Here is a 20,005-nt window from a genome sequence, read left to right as displayed (position 1 = left end):
GTGTGTTTTGCTTTTCTTCCCTGGGGCCCTGAATCACTGAGGATATTCCTTGCTTCTCAGGGGTGGGCCTGCATTTGACCTCAGCACCCATTGCCTACACCTCTAATTTCAGGAGGGCAGCTTTGAGAAGATGGGAGCATAGTAGCCTAAGGGAACTGGGTCTACATTGTTGTACTGGGGGGCTGGGCCCCATGAATTCTTCTAGGAAGCTTTTGAATTCCTATCCTGATATCCCTTTGCTTCTACTCTTAGTCTCTGGATAGGGTCTTCCTTAATAGAAACAATTCACTTTAAAATGAGCCTTTATACTTTGCAAAGAACTTTCTTCAAAACAGTTATGGAAATAGAGCATACAAATACTGTCTCCATTTTGTAGATGAGGAACCCAAGGGTTCAAGGATGTAAAATTACCTGCTCTCAGACATAGAGATTTGAGCTGAGGCTCAAACTTAGGTTTTCTCAATGTCCCCGTTAGTATACCACGTTGCCTTTAAGTTACCAAACTGAAGGTGCTTTCCCCAGGAATTCCCAGCATAATACAGGGTTTCTACCTCATGGGAGAAGCTCCTTCTCCTCTTCTGTCCCAGGCTGTACAATTCTAAGCATTTCTTTCTTAGTCTTTTGTTCCACAAAGCTAACAGCCTGAATCTTGTTCCACATTTTTTCCCTTTTTCTTTTCTGTCTCTGAAAAGATTAAAAGGTGGGGGGAAAGGGTGAGAGAGAAGATCTGGGCTTGTTCCACTGACACTCTGACCTTGTAGCAATGATAGTTTTCTACTCTTTGTTGCACTGAATAATTCTTTCCCTGGTTGGCTTTTGCCTTGCGGTGGGGTTCTCTCTAGAAATGGACCCTGCAAAAAGGGGCACTGGGCATTTCGCTATTCCCTGTGGGCCAGGGGACAGGCAGGAAGGAGGTGTTGGAGAGGGGGTAGGTGGGGAAAGAGATTGACATCCCACCAAGGCCACAGCAATCAGGGTGAAGCTCAGCCTTTCTCAGGAGTTGAGGGAATAGCCAGGTTCAACCTAGGATGAGATTCAGAGCTGAGGTCTCCCCAGCTGGTTGTCTCTTTCCATTCACTCCATTTTGGTTTTACAAAAATAACCTTCTTTGAAGCAGAGCAGTGAGGCACTGGTTCCCTTTTGATGGTCCCTCCCACTGCTTGATCTAGTTTTCTATCAAACATAATGAGCCCGAGAAATTGGCCCAGTTCCCCCCACTCACCTCCCCCGAAGCAGGTGTACCCGTAATTGCTCACTTGGTTTTCCACTCTGGGTCTCAGTTTGATGTTTCTCAGACCCTTTTTCAAACTCTGGGAGTATGAGAGTCTTTTTTCGTTTCTGGCCAATGACAGCAAGGTATTGGGGGTGGGGAAGAGCAGCTCTCCAAATAAGGAAGGAGCAGAGGGTAATGGGAAGGGAATGTTGGGGAAGGTGGACAACTGTACATTTCCAATCTGCTGGCAATCTCTCCTTGAAGAGGCCACAGGTGCTGTACCTACTCACAAGGACACTTCTCCCCCCACCCCCCACCAGAATGGCACCCAGAAGATAATCCTAGAATGTCAGAGCTGGAAGGGATCTTAGAACATATAACATATAATGTCAGAGCCTAAAGAGCCCTTAGAGAGTGTTGAGACTAACCCCTAATTTTATAGAGGAGGAAATGGGCCTAAAGAGGTGAAGAGACTGATCCAAATTCGAAGATAGTAAGTGGTGCAGCCAGGACTCAAGCACAGATTATGGGATCGTATATTTAGAGCTGGCCATCTGGTTCAACCCCCTCATTTTACAGATAAGGAAACTGAGACTCAGATTAAACAATTTGCCCAAGGTCACACAGCCATTAAGTTTCAGAGGAAGGATTTTAACTCAAGTCTTTTTAATTCCAAATCTATCACTCTATCCATTATACTCTTTTATTTCCTTGTTTCCCCAACATAGCACAAGGCTTGATTGATAGTTAAGGAAAGAAGTATTTGTCGAGTCTAACTTTGACACGTTATTTTCATGTTCTGTGCTTATTAGGAAATATATCTGATTGGTTGGTTAGGATTGGGGGGGGAAGAGGTGAGAAAAATTATTTGGTCTCTAGTTAAGTAACTAATTTATATTTGGGTTGGGTTTGGATTTGAGAAAATTAGTATGTTCCAATCCTTTCCCCCCCCTTTTAGTTTAGGTTAATTCCTGTCCCTGATGATGTTAGTAAGGTGTCACAATACACCATAATGCACTGATATGCCAGCAAGTCACAGATCACAGCAGGCACTTCATGTCACTGATGAGAATGAATCTCCTCTATTCTCTCCTCCAGCCCCTTGCTGCCCACAATCCATTCCCCTTCATGGAGGAAGACAAGGTATATGGAATAGGAAGCAGGGCCCCAGAGAGAGAACCCTTTGCCCTGATGGGCTGCTTTGTCTCATACAGATCAGGAATGACACGTCGAAGATTCTGGATGAAAATATTCCCCTTGTTAAAGCCAAAGTGATGGAGATGAGTGGCATATACACCAAAGTGGATAAACTAGAGGTTTGTCATGTTGATATTTGAAGGTGTTTGAAAATCAAACGGAGGTTGGGGTGGGGGTGTTTCTTTGCCTTCTTTCTCAAGAATCTAATTCGGAGGAGAAGGTATTGGGTTGTGGGTTGGTTGGGGGCCTAGATTGTTATGCTAGACCTGAATAACCTGAACATTTTTTGTCCTTCTCTCTTTCCCTTCCTTCCTTCTGAAATATTATTAATATATTTTGTATCATCTACATTTCCCCTGTGTCCCTCCTCCTTACTCTTAGAAAATCACCCAATATTATAAAGAATTTTTTCTAAGAGGAAAAAAAAATCAGCAAAACCAACCAAAACACTGAAAAAATTCTGACATTATCTGCATTTTTCCCCACAGCTAAATGTATCATCTCTGCGAAGGAGCAGAGGGAGAGGTGTTTTCTCATATATCTTCTTTGGAACCAAACTTATTCTTTATAATTTTGCAACATCCAGTTCCAACTTTTGTGATTGTTCTTCACATTTATACTGCTATAGTTGTGTATATTGTTTTCCTGGCTCTGCTTACATCATTTGGTATCAGTTCATATAAGTCTTTCCATGTTTTATTATGTTTATCATTTCCTTTTTAAAATGTATCTTAAAGATTACATTCACACACCACAATTTGTTTAGCCATTCTCCAATCAATGGACATCTATTTTGTTTCCAATTCGTTGCTAAAAAGTGTTGTTATAAACATTTGGTGTTTCTAGAGCCTTTCTTTTTGTCAGTTAGCTCTTTGGGAGTATATGTCTCACGGTGGAATCTCTGGGTCAAAGGGTATGAACATTTTAGTTACTTTCTTTGCATGATTCCAAACTGCTTTCCAGTGCTTCCAATTCACCACTCCACCAGCAATGCATATGATTAGTGTATCTGCCTTTTTACAACTCTTCCAACATTGACTATTCCTGCCTTTTGGGACTCCTGTAAAAGAGTCTGTGAGTATGAACCAGATATATGTTAGGAAGCAGAGTCAGCTGAGAGCCAGGAGTGAATAGTGTTAAAAAAAAAAGTTGATATAAAAATACCTGATTAATTTTAATTTTGGTTAATTAATTTTTTTGAAGAGGGAAAAAGCAAAGGTTTGTAACTTCTTCTTCCTATTCTCTGTCTGGTTTTTTCCAGCCCTAAAACTGAAATCCTGTCCTTATTCCTTTTGCATGGAATGATGTTCCCAGTTTGGATGAAGCTGACTTCTATGCACTGCTTCCTGGACTAGTTTGGGCCATTTTTTCCCTTTCCATTGGAGAGAGGAAAGGGCTCCTGTCTTAACCCCTTCCCTTAGGTCTGGCAATGAGCTAAGGCAAGTCTGAGCAGAGGCAGGGGGCCCACAGAGGTCATCAGTCCCAGCCTGTCTGATCCTGCCTGATTGATGCTTGATTCTTGACCTTGGCCTATACCCTACCTCCTGAATCCTGTCTTACACTTCCAACGTAGTAAAATCCTTGTGATCTGTGTGATTTTAGTTGGAACCAATAACAAAGTCTCTTTTTTTTGGTAAGGCGATCTTGCAGGCAGTTACAGGAGCCTGGACTTGGCTTGTAAAACTCCCTGCCCCTCTTGAATCCTGCCCACATCCAAATTACTTTAAATTCTTCAAGCATCTATGAGTTCTTCAGGATATATGCTACTTCCACTGACACAGATTGCAAATCCTACAAAGCTTAGTTGCTGTTCTTACAGAACTGCTATGCCCAAGAATTTCATCAGCCTGAAAACAATCTGATTTCCAACTTATATTAGGCTGGTCTCTAGATGATAGAACTGTATTCTGTCATCATGTCCTTACTCAAAGGCTTTCCAACATGGTAGAACATGCTAGAACTTGTATTTGTCCTGGAACAGCTATCAAGAAGCAGGGTCACCTCTAAATCACAATGAGATCATCAGAGTTATCCTTATTTAGTGGAGGCCCAACCCCCTACACTAAATCAGAATAACACATTTTTATAGTCCATTCAGATTTAAAAAATGATTTTCTCACAGCAGTTTTCTGAGTTAAGTATGAAGTATTATCACCTCTATTTAACAAAGGAGGAAACCAAGTCTCAGAGAGGTTAAATGATATACCCATGGTTACCCAGCCATAAAGAGTCTGAATTGATATTTGAACTAAGGTCTCTCAGCTCTGAAACAGTTGTCCACCCTGCCTCACTAAACCAGCACCAGAATTAACTTGGGATATTTATCATAGCCTTACTGCTTCAAATGTAGTGAGGTGGTAGGATAGATTCTCCCAGACACAGGCATATTACTTCTTGGAATGAAGAAATCAGCTAAAGTTTAGGTTCCCGATGGTGTGACGGCCAGTCCCTGAGGAGAAGGGGGTCCAGTTGGGAAGCCAGTGATCATTGAACCCATTTCTATGGCTATATGCCATCAAGGATTCCTCTTCAGGGCTCTGTAAAGTGCTTTGAGATTCTCTGGACACTAAACACGTGTAAATTGTTCCTGGCAGTAGCTGGGCTGCTACTTGAGGCAATTAGTTTAACATCTGTTGCCAACCTGCTCTGAGATGGATTTGATTTGAATGCTCCCAGACAAGTAGAGCAGCATCTGGGACTAGTGCTATGTGTCTTCTGGCTACCCTCTTCCCCCATTCACCTCTTGTGTATTGATGGGGTTACTTTGAGAGACAATATAGTCAATGCAGACAGTGTAGTCAATGTAGATGACAGTGTAGACAGAAAGAACATTCAACTTGGAGTCATCGGATCATAAGTTTAGAACTTGACAGAACCTTACAGGCCATCAAATCAGGACTCCTGGGTTCAATCCTAGCTATATGACTTTTAGCAAGTTGTCTCACCTCTTAGTGTCTGTTTCCTCATCTACAGTAATTCAACTTACTATATTTAAGTAATTTAAGGGATTCTTATTCCTGTAAAGTTCTCCAGTTTTTCCCCAATAGAGCAATACCCAACCCCATCCTTCCCCGCCCCCCTCCCTTTTTCCCCAGCCGGGGCCTCAGCTGTAACTCTGGAGCAAGGTTTTGGGTGGGATTGTGGGGGGAGGAGACACAAGGAAAAGAGAACCGGCAATTTAAAGTATTGAAAGGCCCAGGATTTCCTGCTCAACTGAATGAAAGATGTAGGCGGAAGAGCTGAGGGTGAGCATGGCAGGAGCCAGCCTGGCATTGAGGCAGTGTGGTGTAGTAGAAGGACCACTGGATTTAGGGGTAGGAGGTGGAGGCTAGAATCCCAGCTTTGACCTTTAGCCCGTGATAGGTGAGTTCCTTAATCTCTTGGAGCTTAGGGATCATGGGATCATTGACACAGAGTTGTAAAGGACATTATAGGTCATCTATACTAACATCCTCACTTTACACATGAGGAAATGGAAGTCCAGAAGAAGGGAACTGATTTGCTTCAGTTTCCTCATCTATAAAATGAGGATAAGGATGTTGGAATGGCCTGCCTCTGTGCATTACAACTTGAAAGTTCCATAGATATGAATTGGTGTTGTTATCATATCATCCTCAATATATCATTCTGCCCACCCAGTGTCAAGTTCACAGCAAAGATGCCCCCTTTTCTGGGCCTCTGATTCTCTTCTGTACAATAAGAAGGAGCTCTAAGGTCCTTTCCCAGTTCTAAATCCTATGAACACTTCAGCCTTTTGAGGTCTGAGGCCGTTTCTAGGCAGTGTCCCCACTAGACCTTGGGTGAGCTGGGGGGAGAGAGAAAAGAAGCTTAGCAGATATACTTCAAAACAAAAACTACCCTATGGGTGCTGAATGAAACTTGTGCCTGGCCCATGAGGCCAGAGTAGGTTGGGCCTTGCAGGTTTCTCTCTCTTCCTGCTGTGGTTTTGCCATGAGGCAGTTATTGGCATTTCAAAGGCAGCTCAGGCCTTGGAATGATTACATTCCAGTGCAGTGCCTCACACTCCCTACCAGAATGGTATTAATGTGAGAGAAGAAATTGAAGTTCTTTGTAGGATGCAAAACACGAGGAAGAGAGAGAAGAAGACTCTCCTACTCTTTGATACCATGTGAATTGACTCAGAAAGGGTGAAGAGAATGAGACAATGCCCTTGTTAGTAGGGACTTTCTGGTCCCTGTTTATACAATTGCCAAGGGGACCCAGAACTCCTTCCTCTCCATTCTTTTTCTCCCCTCCTCCCAAAGAGCAGCTTGGTTTCCCAGGCTGTGATAAAGCTATTGTTGAGTAATCACATCTGTTTGAGCACCTGAAGAATTATGCTAACAATATCGTCTTGAATTTCTATAATGCCTTTTGGCCAAGGAGCTTCGAAGAACTGATCTCATTCATTCCCAGCCCTGGGAAGTGGGAAAAATTCCATAGGACAGTATTTTTTACCCTAGAGATCATCTAGTCCAACTTTTTCCTCTTAGAAGGAGAAACCTGAAGCCTGGAGTGATTAAATGGATTACATGAAGTCATACAGGAAATAGTTTAGTGAACCAGGATTTGAATCCAAATCTTCTGATTCTACACCTAATGCTCCCTTTCCACTGCACCATGCTTCCTAATTTCCTCCATTTTATGACATTTGAAGCAACGGAAGCCCAGAGATGTTAACGAACTTTTGCTGAAGCCACAAAGCAAATCAACACCAGAGTAGCAGTCTTATGTTGTCTGAAGTGTGACCACTTGGACCCTGGGATCCCCAGCAACTAGTCCTTCTGTTATGTCCTCCCAGGGATGGATGGCTTTGGGGCATTGCATGAAACCTGAGCTGCTGAGGGAAGACTTGTGGTAGTAATTAAGGGTTTTGACGTCTTGCTCTGGGCCGTGGAGCTGCAGCCAGGAATGTGTTCAAATCCAAGGCAGATGTGTCTAAGCTTTTCTCCTGGTTTTGTTTTCTTCGTCTCTACCCATGTTCCCTTCTACTCTCTTACCCTCCCCCCCACCTCAAAAAAAAAAACCCAAAACTTTTCCCTAAGGCATTTGTGAAGATGGTGGGACACCACGTCTCCTTCCTGGAGGCACAAGTGCTCCAGGCTGAGAAGGATTATGGAACATTCCCTCACACCATTCGAAAGTGGTTACAGTCAACCAGTTTGCCTGCCTTCCGAAATGTGAGTATTCTACCTTCTCCTCCTGGCAGGGAGTGGGGTGGAAAACGTGACCCTGCCTAGCATACTGTAGAAACGGTGAGAAAGGGCTTTCCAGTGCTGTAGTTCAGCTGGTTTATTTCCTCACCAGCCTGGATATTGGCTCCTTTGGACCTGCTAATCTAAGGATTTAGTCCCAGCTTTGCCACTAACAAACAAGTCAAGTGACCTTGGGCAAATCAATTCCTGCTCTTCAGTTTCATCATAGGAATTAGATGATTTCTTAGATACCCTCCAGATACCCTCCGACATTCAATGTGCCGCTTTATAAGGTCCCTTCCTACTCTACCAGTCTATGGTGCTATGATTTAGTCTATGACGATGAGAGAGCAGTGGTCATATAAATGGCAAGGCCCTTGGCAATGTTTTGGTACCTGCTGGTTCTGTGAGTTCAATTATACAGCTAATCTCTCCACCCACACAGATCACAGGCTTCCCTCCCTGTTATCCCTACCATATGGGCTGCCAGTTGATGTTCTTTAGAGTTCAACTTCAATCAAAGAAACCTGGGTTCAAATCTCAGTTCTACCACTAACTCACCATCTAACTTTGGGTCAACTTACTTAAAAACTCTGTGTTTCAGTTTCTTCCTCTGTATAGGAAGGATCATGGATCCAAGATGTTCTCCAAGGTCTTCACCAGCTCCACTGCATGGTTAATCATGTACAATTAAGTGTTGTAGTTCATAGGATCATAGAATTAAAGCTAGTAGGGACCTCAGAGGTCATTGAATCTAACCATCTTATGAGGAAACTGTGGCACAGAGAGGTTAGGTCACTTGTCCAGTGTCACACAGCTAATAATTGCCAGAGGTAGAATTTGAACTCAGGTCTTCCTGATTATAAATCCAGTACAATACTCCTTATTATCACTTAGCTATCTTCACTCTTCAACTAGACTGTCCACTTCCTGAAGACTACGAACTTTGTAATTCCTTTAGTGCTGGTACAATATCTCCTTGCACATAGGAGGCCCTTAGCAAATATTTGTTTGTTTTTAACAACAAAAACAACCACAAACATTTATAGGTTGTGTGTACTATGTGCCAGGTACTGTGCTTGACTGATTCTTGGGAAAATTTAAGAACATAATATTAAAGAAATGGTATGTAGATACCTAGAAGAGGGATCGGTCACCACTGAGGGCCAGAATGATTTCATCCAGAAAAGGTCATAAGAAACTAACCTCAATCTCTTTTTTGAGAGGGCAACTAGACTGGTAGATCAGGGTATATCACAATTTGGTTACATATCAACTATATAATCACAATTTGGTTACATATCAACAAAGCATTTGCTTATTTCTCATGCTAATCTTATGTACAAGAAAGAGATGTGTGAACCAGACAGTAGTAAGATATGTGGACTAGACAGCAGTAGGAATAAAAGAAGGAAACAAGCATTTGGTAAACATCTACTAAGTGCCAGACACTGTGCTAAGTGCTTTACAAATATCACATTCCATCCTCCCAACAACCCTAGGAGGTAGGTTCTGTTATAATCTCCATTTTACAGTTTAGGAAATTGAGGCAAATAAGAGGCGAAGTGACTTACCCAGGATCACACAGCTAGTAAGTATCTAAGGATTAAGTCTTCCTGACTCCAGGCCCATTGCTCTATCTTCACTACTTCACCACCTCGATTTTTATCTGAACTTAAAAAACACCAAATAAAATTAACTTGTTGTCTCACCCATTAGGCTGTGAGCTCCTTGACAGCAGAGATTAGCTTTTGCCTTTCTTTGTATCCCCAGGACTTAGCACAGTGCCTGGTACATAGTAGGCACTTTATAAATGCTTATTGACCAACTCTCAGTCAGGAGGTGGATAGTATGTTCCATTACAGGACCTCTGGAGATATATTTAGTTATTGAATTCATAGGAAATCTTAAGACTTTCAAAATTGTTTTTCTTTACAATGTTGTTGATATTATATAAATTGGTAAATTGAAATTTAATCAGTAAATGTAAATCCTGGTTCTCCTTACTTTACTCTGAATCAGGTCATATAAATCTCAGTGTTTCTCTAAAAATGGTCCCTTCTCATCATTTCTTAAGGTACAATAATATTCCATTATATTCATATGCCATAATTTGTTCAGCTCTTCCCCAATTGATGGGAACCCCCTTAGTTCCCATTTCTTTCAGTAAATATTTGTTGAAGAAATAAGCAAACCTCGACCAGCAGCTTTTTGATTGCATCACCAAGAAGAGAGAGGGATTCTATAAGTGGTTGGTTGATTTCCAGCCCGCTTGATCTTCTATGGGCACCACAGGTAAGATGGAGGTCCAGTGCCTTACGATGACCCTCAGGTAGCCTGAAGGTGGTGGGAGCTCCTACTGTTGGGACTCTGAATCCTTCTTGGACCCTGCTTTTCCACAGCAGCATGAAGCTTGTAGACATTACCTGTAGTAACTTGTCCTGGGAAATGCATCCCTGCCAGTACCAGGTGAGTCACCCACTGAGTACAGTCTTAGCAAGAAGTGTTAATCTTGGCCTACCTGAGGGACCTTTCTTGGTGGTCATGATTATAGTCACCAAGGGAGCATCGGATCTAGGACAGGCCCTATGAGGTGTGTGTGTATGTGTATGTGTGTGAGTATGTGCGTGCGTGTGTGAAATTCCTAATGCTCTACTTCACTTTCTCTCTGAAGTCCATAACTCAGCTTTTTGTTCCATCCTGAATCCATTCTCCCTCACTGTTTTGCCCCACAGCCTGCCTCAGAGGTAACCATTCCCCCTTACAGAAGGTGGTCTGATCTCAAGTAGCTGAGTTGGGTCTAGTATCAGCAACTGACTTTTAAGGGTGAAATCCACTTTGGACTTTCCTCCCTCTCCCAACTCCAAATGCTTCACCCAGGAGAGGGAGTAAGCCAAAGTAAACTACCCAGACTTGTGCCCTTGATTGCTCTTCCTCCTCTTGGCCCCTTGTGCCCTAGATCCAGTAAACACTGAAAGGGGGAAAGAAGGCCCCAGGAAGATCAGAGCCTCTGTCAAATATATGGGAGGACCCAGGCCTGGATCTCACCCAGTTTGCCAGACTTAGTTGAAAACTTCCTAGGAAGACTGCCCAGACTGTATTGGAGGCCCCACCTCAAGGACCAACTACCTTCCCTTCTCTCTTCTCTCCCCATAAGTCTTGACTTCTTCCTTGATTTCAGCCAGTCCTTTCTGTTGCTGAACCTAGTTCTCCTTCCCTCATCAGTCCTTGCCTTTGAAGATTTCCCCCTCCCCCAACCTGGTGAGGGGAGGGAAGAGAGATTGACAGCTCTGACAGCCCCTGGGCTGGGCCCCAGCTGCCTATGAATTAGTGTCTGGGGTTAGCCATACCATTTCTGGATCTCCTCCTCTCCCCTCCCCCAAACCCAGCCCAGGAGATGTAGTCCAGTACAGCTGGCACCAGGGCAGTCTCAGGGTCTGGGCTTCTTAGAAGTGGGGGAGGGGATAAAGGACCTTTTTGTGGGGCCTCCAGGAGGCTGGAGGAGGATTGGCCAGTTTGTTGGCCTTCTGTTCTGTATGGTAGCAGCTGCAGTGAACAGTCACCACCTTCAGTCTCAGGAAGCAGTGTAAAACCCTCCCTCCCCCATCCTACCCTATCCTGCTCTCATATCAACAATAATTATATCTAATATTGTGTGTGCGTGTGTGTGTGTGGACTATGTAGAATTAATGTGAAGGGAGATGTGGTTTATTGATTCAGAGTCAAAAGACCTGGATTTTATGAGGGCTGGCTGTAAAGTCCTAGCTTCGCTGTAGGCTGATGCTGTGATCTTCCCCTCTGGGGCTTTCTATCAAGTGGTTGTACTAAGTGACCTCTCAGGTTCAGTGCTAATATTATGTGTTCTATGTCCAACTGAATTCAACACAAATTGATTTCCTGCTACATACAAGGTGTTGTGTTTAACTCTAGAAATATGAAAACAAAGATGGAACAGTTCCTGCCTTCAAGGAGCTCTCATTCTATTGTGTTTTGAGGAGAGGCTTCAACATTCTATGATCTAAGGTCCCCCTTAGCTTGGACAGTCTTATGTTCTAAGGTCTCTTCAGATTTTAACATTCCATGAGGCTTCTGTGAAGAAAATTCTTCTTTTCTGACTCTCTAACCTGTACTAGCCATAACTTTCTCACCTCATTATAACTTCCTGTCATTACATCCCAATTCACTTTATGTACGGAGGTGGATTGAAGGAAATGGATTGTCAAGGCAAAGAATTAAGGGCTGACCTTGGAGTAAGAAGGACCTAAATTTAAGTCCTATCTATGGCACATACTGGTGGTCATCCTAGGCAAGTCCTTTAACCTCTTAATGCCCTGGGCCTTAAGTGTCCTTAACCTCTTTAAGACTGTGAGTTGAAGAACAATTGTTAATCTGCATAGGTAGAGGGAATTTTCTCACTTGAAATTCCTTATGCTAATGACATTACAGGTCTAAGCTAAAAAAGGAAAAAAATAATGGAAGCAGAGAGAGGGTAAGTGCTTTTTTCCTTTTTTAAAATTCATTTTGAATTTAAATACAAGAAGACAAAAAAAAAGCATTTCCATGTACAAAGCACAACATAGAGATTCAATATAAAACTATGAATTTCCATTTCACACTATTTGCTTTTTTTTTGAAAAACTATGTAATAAATACGATGCATCATTTTCAAAGCTACCCTGCTTTTCTGTGCTTCCTTCTAAGCTTTCTTTTCTTCTCTACTGTGAGCTTTTTATTTTTTTTCTCCTTCTCTCCCCACTCTGCCCTAAAGAAGGTTACCATTAGGCACAAATATGTACATATATGTAAAACCATACTGTGCATCTATTTATCAGTTCTTTCTCTGGATGTTGATAGCATCTTTATAGATCCTTTGTAGTTGATTTTTAGTATTTATAATATTCAAAATGACTTAGTTGTTCAAAGTTGTTCTTAGAACAATATTGCTGTTTCTATGTACAATATTCTCTAGGTACTGCTCATTTCGCTCTTCATTATTTCAAGTAAGTCTTCCCATGTTTTTCTAAAATCAGCCAGCTCATCACTGAGGGTAAGTGATTTGGCAAAGGTCACATAACAAGCTTGTAACAGAACCACGAATAAATAATTCCCCCTCCCACAAGGCCTTTTCTCCTTATTTGTTACAGAAATGAATCTTGTGCTAGGTATGTGAAAAGGTGGGTTTGGAGATGGTGGATATTCCTATAAAGGTCCCTGGAGGGGCTCAGTATGTATAGCTGATAAAATCCTCTAATATAAATCAGGAGAGCCAGGTTTTGATTTCTGGCTCTGATACTTACTAGCTGAATGACCCTGAACAAAATCACCTCCCTTCCATGTACCTCAGTGTCCTCTTCTGAGAAAAAGGGTAGGAATGAACTAGATGGTCTTGAAAGGCCCTTTTAGCTCAAAATTTCTGTGAATAACTCAGGAGATCTGGGTTCAAGTCCTGATTACCACTTTTTTGCTATGTGATCACTTCCCTTTCTAAGCCCTAATTGCTCTTCTGTTAAATGAATATAGTAATTCATGCCCTGCCTACTTCAGAGGATTATGAGGAGGACCAATGAGATCATACAGGTGAAAACATTTAAAATGCATTTGGAAAAGTGAAAAGCTCATACCAGTATGAGTTTTCATTAGATTTCCCCTCACTATTCAGTTGCTAGTGCCCCTCCCCCAAGTTCTTTATTTTTACTCTAAGTATCTTATATTTACTTATTCATGTTCAGTTATTTCCTCTGCTAATGTAAGTTCCTCATTTTTGTCTCTATCCCCAGTGCCTAATAGAGTTCCTGGAACGTAGAAAGTGCTTCCATATATGTTTGTACAATTAATGAATAGACAGGGTGGATTCTGGAAGGACTGAGAGACTTGGGTATTTAGGAATAATTCCCTTGCATGGGGTTATCAGAAGTACTTTTCCTCTATGGCTTTGGGTACCTGGTACCCTGGGACCATCTGAAGTTGGAGTAGGTGGAATGAACACTCCACTAGTGAAGCCACACGTTGAATTACTTGCAGAGTGGGTTAGCCACAGGATTCTTAACAGAGGATGAGGCTGGGGCATAAGACTTCACTTTGAAACTCCGAGGAAAATGAGGTAGAGGGAAGGACTGAGACAAAGAGACAGTGTCCTGGTGGGCCCTGGGCATGTTTTGTTCCTTCCGTAGTTCTGGTTATTTATAACTGATTTCTCACAACTAGGGAGAAATTGTCAGCCATCTAAGTTTCCTTTCTGCTTGAATCTGCGCACTGTGGAGATGGAGGGAGATAGTAGAGGAAGTAGTCTTGCTAAACATCATACCAAAGGCACCCAGGAGGGCACCTAACCCAGAGGATACACACTTAGAGGGAGCAAAGTTGCTCTGAAGAGGGAGTCTGGCCCAGCAACTTCATACAAAGGAAGAAAGAGCCTCACATCTGCAACACATTATCAGGGCAGGAGGCAGAAGCAGGAAAGTGTCAAAATGAACTGGAGACATCTCAGCTTGCTCCCTAGGCCTTGGGGCCCTCGGAAATGCAGGAGAGAGAGACCAAGGGACGTGGTTGTCTTGGATAGATTTCCTATTTGCCAAGAACCAGTCCCAGTCTAGCAAAGGCCGGAGGAATAGTATTCAGAATGCTCTAAGCTGCCTCTTTGCCCAGAAGCTCAGAGTGAACCTTGCTAATTTGTTGTAAACCGCTGGTTGTTTTCCAGTGAGCCAAAACATCTTGTTCACGAGGTGTCATTTTGATTAATTTTTCCAATGGTTAAGAGCACAACTCTTTCCAAGGATGACTCTTTGGCTAATAACAAAACCACTTTGGGCCAAGTCCCAACACCAGGCTTCCAGAGTTGCACAAGCAGATTTTGCACAGGAGAGAACTGTGGGAAGTGTGAAGCCTTGGGCCTCTGGGGAAAGGAACACCTAGAGGCATGGTTGGAAAACCTGGTCCCAAGTTCAGAGACCCCCTTAGGGTTTTGACAAAGTCCTTGTTCTGCTTCCCAAAGAAGGTTGGATGATCCCAGACCAGGCTAGGTCTGAAAACCAATTGGCCTCTTGTAATATTTGAAAACAGGCTTGGACACTCAATATTCTATGAAGCTTGTGCTGTTTTTTTCAGATGAAAGGGTAATACTTGTCACAATCCTTCAACTTCTGGGAAAGGGGTTTGGAGAAGGTCATACAGTAACAGAACATAGAATGTTAGAACTAGAAGGATCCTTAGAACATAAAATACCAGAACTGGAAGGAACATAGAAGGTTAAATCAGGAAGGGATCTTAAAACATAGAATGTTAGCACTGGAATGGCCCTTAGAACATAAAATGTCAGAAGTGGGAGGAAAATAGAATATTGGAGTTGGAAGGATCCGGCAACATAGAACGTGATAATTGGAAGAGATCTTAGAATGGGAAATGTTGGAACTGGAATGGCTCTTAGAACTTGTCAGGAGCTAAGAGGAACTTTGAATGTTAGAGAGACCTTAGAGAGCATCTAACCCTACGCTCTACCCCCAGCAATTTTTTTGAGGAAGAAAATGAGATTCAGAGAGGGAAGTGACTTTCCCAAGGTCACCTCAAAAATGGATGGCAGCCTAGGACATTAAAACCCAGCTCCCTTGATTCCCAGGCCAGGGATTTGTCCACTGCACCACCCAACTTTAATTTGATTAAAAAATGATTTGTTCAACCCTGGTCCTCAAGCCTTTCCCTTATAATTCTTTGTTGATATGATCTAGTTGGGCAGGCCTGGCCCAGGGCACCATAAGGAAGGTTCGAGGCCTTTCTTTTTCTGTGGTTGTGGCAGCTTTTCCGTCTGTGATGTAATGGAGGATGATGTGGGAGAGGATGCTGTCCCCTATCTCTGCCTGTAGGAGTCGCAGCTGCCAGCCGCTGAATCTCCTCCCCATTAGAACCCCCACCCCCTCCCATCTCCACCCTAACACACACACACATACACACTCACACATATACACACACTGACTGGCGAACACACACACACACACACACACACACACACACACCCACTCTCTCTCTCTCTCTCACTCTCTCTCCCTCCCTCCCCCCACCAGCTCTGCACTGAGCTGTTCCCTGAGGCAGATTTCTTGCCTGGTGGAGTATCAGACATGCAGAGGAGGCCTCCCCTTGCCTTCTCTTCCTTTCCCTTCCTCCTGAAGAATTTCCCTTCAGTGGCAATTCTGAGGAGGCATGATTTGGCTCTGGTTTTGTTCTCTGGTGGTGAAGCCAGAGCAAGAAGAGCAACACAAAGACTGAGGGAAATTTTAGTGTCTTTACTTAGCCATGATATCTATCTTTCCCCTTCCCCTCCCTCCCTCCCTCTTTCTCTCTCTCTCTCTCTCCCTCCTTCACTCCCTCCCTCTCTCCCCCCTTTCTCTCCTTCCTCTCTCCCTCTCTCTCTCTCTCCTCCCTCCCTCCCTCTCCCTCACTCCCTCTCTCCTTCTCTTTCTCTCTCTCTTTCCCCTCCCTTTTTCCCCTTCCTCTCTCCTTCTCCCTCCCTCCCTTCCTCTCTCTCCCCCTTCCTCCCTCTTTCTTTCTCTGATCATTTCCCTCCCCCTCTTAGAATGACTGACTTCCTTCAAGACTTAGCTCTAATGCTAAGCCATGGTATCTTTCTAACTTCCTCCTCCCCCTTTCTCTTTTTTTCTCCTCTTTGTCATCCACTTCCCTTCTCTCCCCCCACCTCTCTCACTCACTCTCTCTTTCTGTCTCTCCTCCCCCCTCCCTTTCCCTCTCTGTGGTAAAAATGCAACACGACCAGATGGCAAGTATTAACACAAAATACAGGGTCTGAGAGGAGTGGATTTAACTGTGTGCCTGGACTTAGGTTCTCTCTCCCCATCACTATCCTTCCCTTGCTCCTGAGCCGCCCACTCCCACCTTCACTGGTGTTCAGTTAGTTGAATAGTGTTTATAAGGTAATAAATTTGTTCCACTCTGAATGTTGGGTGGTATGTTGACTGGCAAAGGATTTCTGGAGGTGCCATTTCAGTTGCCAATTCGGTGGACATTTTAAGGGGGACAGACATTTGGGAAGAGTCTGATTGGCTAAGGGAAGCTAAATAATGATGTGTCTATTAAGGGTGGATACTTCTCAGGGTACTAGGTGAAAAGCTGGCTTGCCCAGGCCATTGTCCTGTTCCCCCATTAATACCTTACATTTCCATTGTTAATAATACCTTGCATTTGTATAGTGCTTTACTGTTTATTAAGTAGTTTCTTCAGAATGACTCTGAAAGGTATATAGGGACAAAGACGTAATTTCATTGATATAGCAAGCTCCCCAGTCAGGAAACTCCCTCTACTTGTACAAGTCTGCACCTTCTATGAACTTCTAAGTCTTGGAGAACTGTCTGGGGGCACTGAGAGGTTAAGTGACTTGCCCAGAGTCACCCAGCCAGGATGTATAGGAAGTAGGACTCTTTATTCACCATACCACATTGCCTCACAAGGACCCTAAAAGGTAGAAAGTACAAAGATTCTTTTCTCCAATTTCCAGTTAAAGAGACTTTGATGACCAAGAGAGGTGAAGTAACTGGCCCAGAGTTGAAGACTGGCAAGTAGCAGAGCTGGGATTTGAACCTAGGTCTCCAGGCTGCTACTCTCATGTGCTTTCCATGGCAACATTCATGGCAAACCAGTGACTGGAAAGCTGTGATGGGACAGGAGCTTTACCCACACTTCAGATTGGAAAGATTAAGTGTGATATGGTAGATAGAGCATTGAATATGGAATCTGAAGATTTGGTTTCAATATTCTGATTAGGCAAGTCATTTCATTGCTATGAGCCACATTTGTCTTTGTCTATAAAATGAGGAAAATAATGTTTACCTTGTAAGGATCAAATAAGGTATTAGACATAAAAGTGTTCTAAAGAAATGTAATATGTATGTATATATTGTACATATATGTATGATACATGTGTATGGATAGATAGATATAGGAATTGTAATATCCTCTATGAAAATCTTCTGATGCCTTATCTTAGCAGTGGTGGTTGTCTTTGCTTCATCATCATCATCACCATCATCATCTTCTTAATCTTTCTCTTCCTCCTCTTCCTCCTCTTCCTTTTCTTTCTCATTCTCCTTTTCTTCCTTGTTTTTCTTTTCCTTCTCCTCTTCCTCCACCTTCTCATTCTTTGACTCTACCTAGGATTTCATTGGGATAGGAATTCCTAGTGAAGAAAACTTCCTCTATGAAAGTACTTAGATCCTTGCCCTGTAACTCAGTCCTAAAGGTTTGCAAAGTATTTTAATACATCGTCTCATTTTATCTTCACAACAACCTTGTGTTATTATCCTCGTTTTACAGACAAGGAGAGATTAACCTCAGTGAGGTTAAGTGACATGCCCGATGACACATAACTAGTGGCTAATTTCGAACTCAGGTCTTCCTGCCACCAACTCTAGCACTCTATCTAGTGGCTTTTTTTAGAGAGTTGCTTGTGGCACTGGGATCAGTGACTTGCTCAAGGTGACACAGCCAGTATGTGGCAGAGACAGGACTTGAATCCTGATCTTATTGACTATGAGGCCAGCTCTTCACCATGACTTGCTTCCTCTCTGATCATAGATTCTTAAATGCTTTGTTGAAGGAACCCAAACTCTGTCAGGGCCACTAAGCTAAAAAGTTTTACAGTATGAGCTCAATGATGAAGTGTGTGTCTGTTGCCTGAGGACCAACTTTGCTAAGTGCTGAGTTGACCATGGGGTGATGAATTCTTTTGGCCACAGCATCTCTCAAAAGCAATCTAGTATGTTGTAGAGGGGCTGTTTTCTGCAGGGTTGGAGGGAGGGCCCACAAAACTGCAATCATTGTTTACCTGTGTATGCGAATTTAATCTGAGTAAGATTCAAGTATAGTGGTATCCCTACCATGGAGAAACTGACAGTGTGGTTGTGTTGCAATGGATAAGAGTAATGGGCTTGGAGTCAAAATAGACCTGAGTTCAAATCTGGTCTCAGACATTTACTAGCTATGTGACTCTGGGCAGGTCTTATAACTTCTTTCAGCCTCAGTTTCCTTATTAACAAAATGGGAAAAATAATAGTACCTGCCTCCCAGGCTTGTGAGGATCAAATGAGATAACTAATATATGTACAGAATTTTTAAAATCTTAAAACACCACTTATTACTATAATGTGAGATTACCTTCACTTTCCAATTCTGCCCTGTACCACCACTGCCTCAACATCTATTCTCTTGCTATGAGTAGCTTTTGTAATTGTTCCATGTTCATCCAGGGCAAGAGAATGCATGAGTTCCAGAATTTGTGAGTCATGTCATTGAGCTTGTTGGGCTGCAGAGAGGGGATTGGCTCAGGATTGTTGCAAGCTCTGCTCAAAACTGTGCCTGATTAATATTTTACACAGCCTGCTCTCTCCTTTCTATACATGCAGCCCCCATGCAAGCATTCTTGCATCGTCCCAGCATTTTAACTCTGGGGATGCTGGTCAGCACCCACTCTTACAGATGCCAAGCCACATTATTAACTATCAGTTGTTCTCATGGACCAGGAAATCACTTCAAAATGGTTCTGAAGTAGTCTTGGCCCTAGAAATTGATTTTTTTTTGTCTCATCCTTTGGATTGATTGGTAATGGATTATTTTGTTCTATTTTAGTGGGAAATAGCCCTTATCTAGTGAATGCCAGCTTAGTTCTCGGGACATTGAGAAAACACAGATCCTGTAGTTTTGGTTGGAGGTAGAACAGATGACCTGACCATACTCTTCTCTGGCTCAGATCCTCAAGTGTGCCCAAAGGTTTTCCTTCAGAAGTAATGCTTTCAGAACCACCAGCCTACCTAGGGGGAACAGAGGCAAATGTCATCAGGATTCTATTGGGCCTTTACAAAGGCCATATTGTGTAATAGAAAGGACATTGGACTTGGAGTCAGGAGAGTCATGGGTTCAAATCCCAACTCTGACAGTCACTGATATGTGATCATGGCTAAGTTACATTCCCTCTCTGGGCTTCTGATTTCCCATCTGTAAGATGGAAATATTAATACTAGCACTTATTACTTTATAGGCTAGTCATGAGCCAAGTGCTCTGTAACTCTTAAAGTACTGAATAAATGTGAGCTATCATGGATAGGGAGAGGGAAAGACTGAGGAAATTCTAGGCAGAGACAACACTTAACCAGAGACATAGAGATAGGAGTAAGGAAGGCAGTAGAGTGACCAGCCATTATTGAGCATAAGGTGTGTTTGGAAGTGTTTTAACATCAAATAAGATGCCAGGTTGTAGGGGGCCTTGGAAGTCAGTCAGAAGAGTTTGGATTAGCAATGGTAAGCAATAGGGAGACATTACATGCTCTTGAGTATAGGGATGTTGTAACAAATAGAAGGGATTTATACTGTTTCTGGATTATTTAGAATTGTAACTCACCTTAGG

General features: G+C 42.8%; 1 protein-coding gene across 1 annotated transcript in view; it reads left to right on the top strand.

Moving 5' to 3' along the window:
* The window catches only part of BCAS4 (breast carcinoma amplified sequence 4), a 62,346-nt gene that overhangs the window by 25,416 nt on the left and 16,925 nt on the right, over positions 1-20,005 (top strand). The window contains exons 3-4 of the mRNA XM_027848369.1: positions 2,428-2,529; positions 7,456-7,590. Of these exons, the coding sequence (XP_027704170.1) occupies positions 2,428-2,529; positions 7,456-7,590 (237 nt within the window). The remainder of the gene's footprint in view (positions 1-2,427; positions 2,530-7,455; positions 7,591-20,005) is intronic.

This window comes from Vombatus ursinus, unplaced genomic scaffold (genome assembly GCF_900497805.2).
Source record: "Vombatus ursinus unplaced genomic scaffold, bare-nosed wombat genome assembly UNPS02000580.1, whole genome shotgun sequence".
NCBI classification, from domain to species: domain Eukaryota; kingdom Metazoa; phylum Chordata; class Mammalia; order Diprotodontia; family Vombatidae; genus Vombatus; species Vombatus ursinus.
The sequence above is the reverse complement of the archived record's forward strand: the minus strand, read 5'-3'. Positions and strand labels throughout refer to the sequence as shown.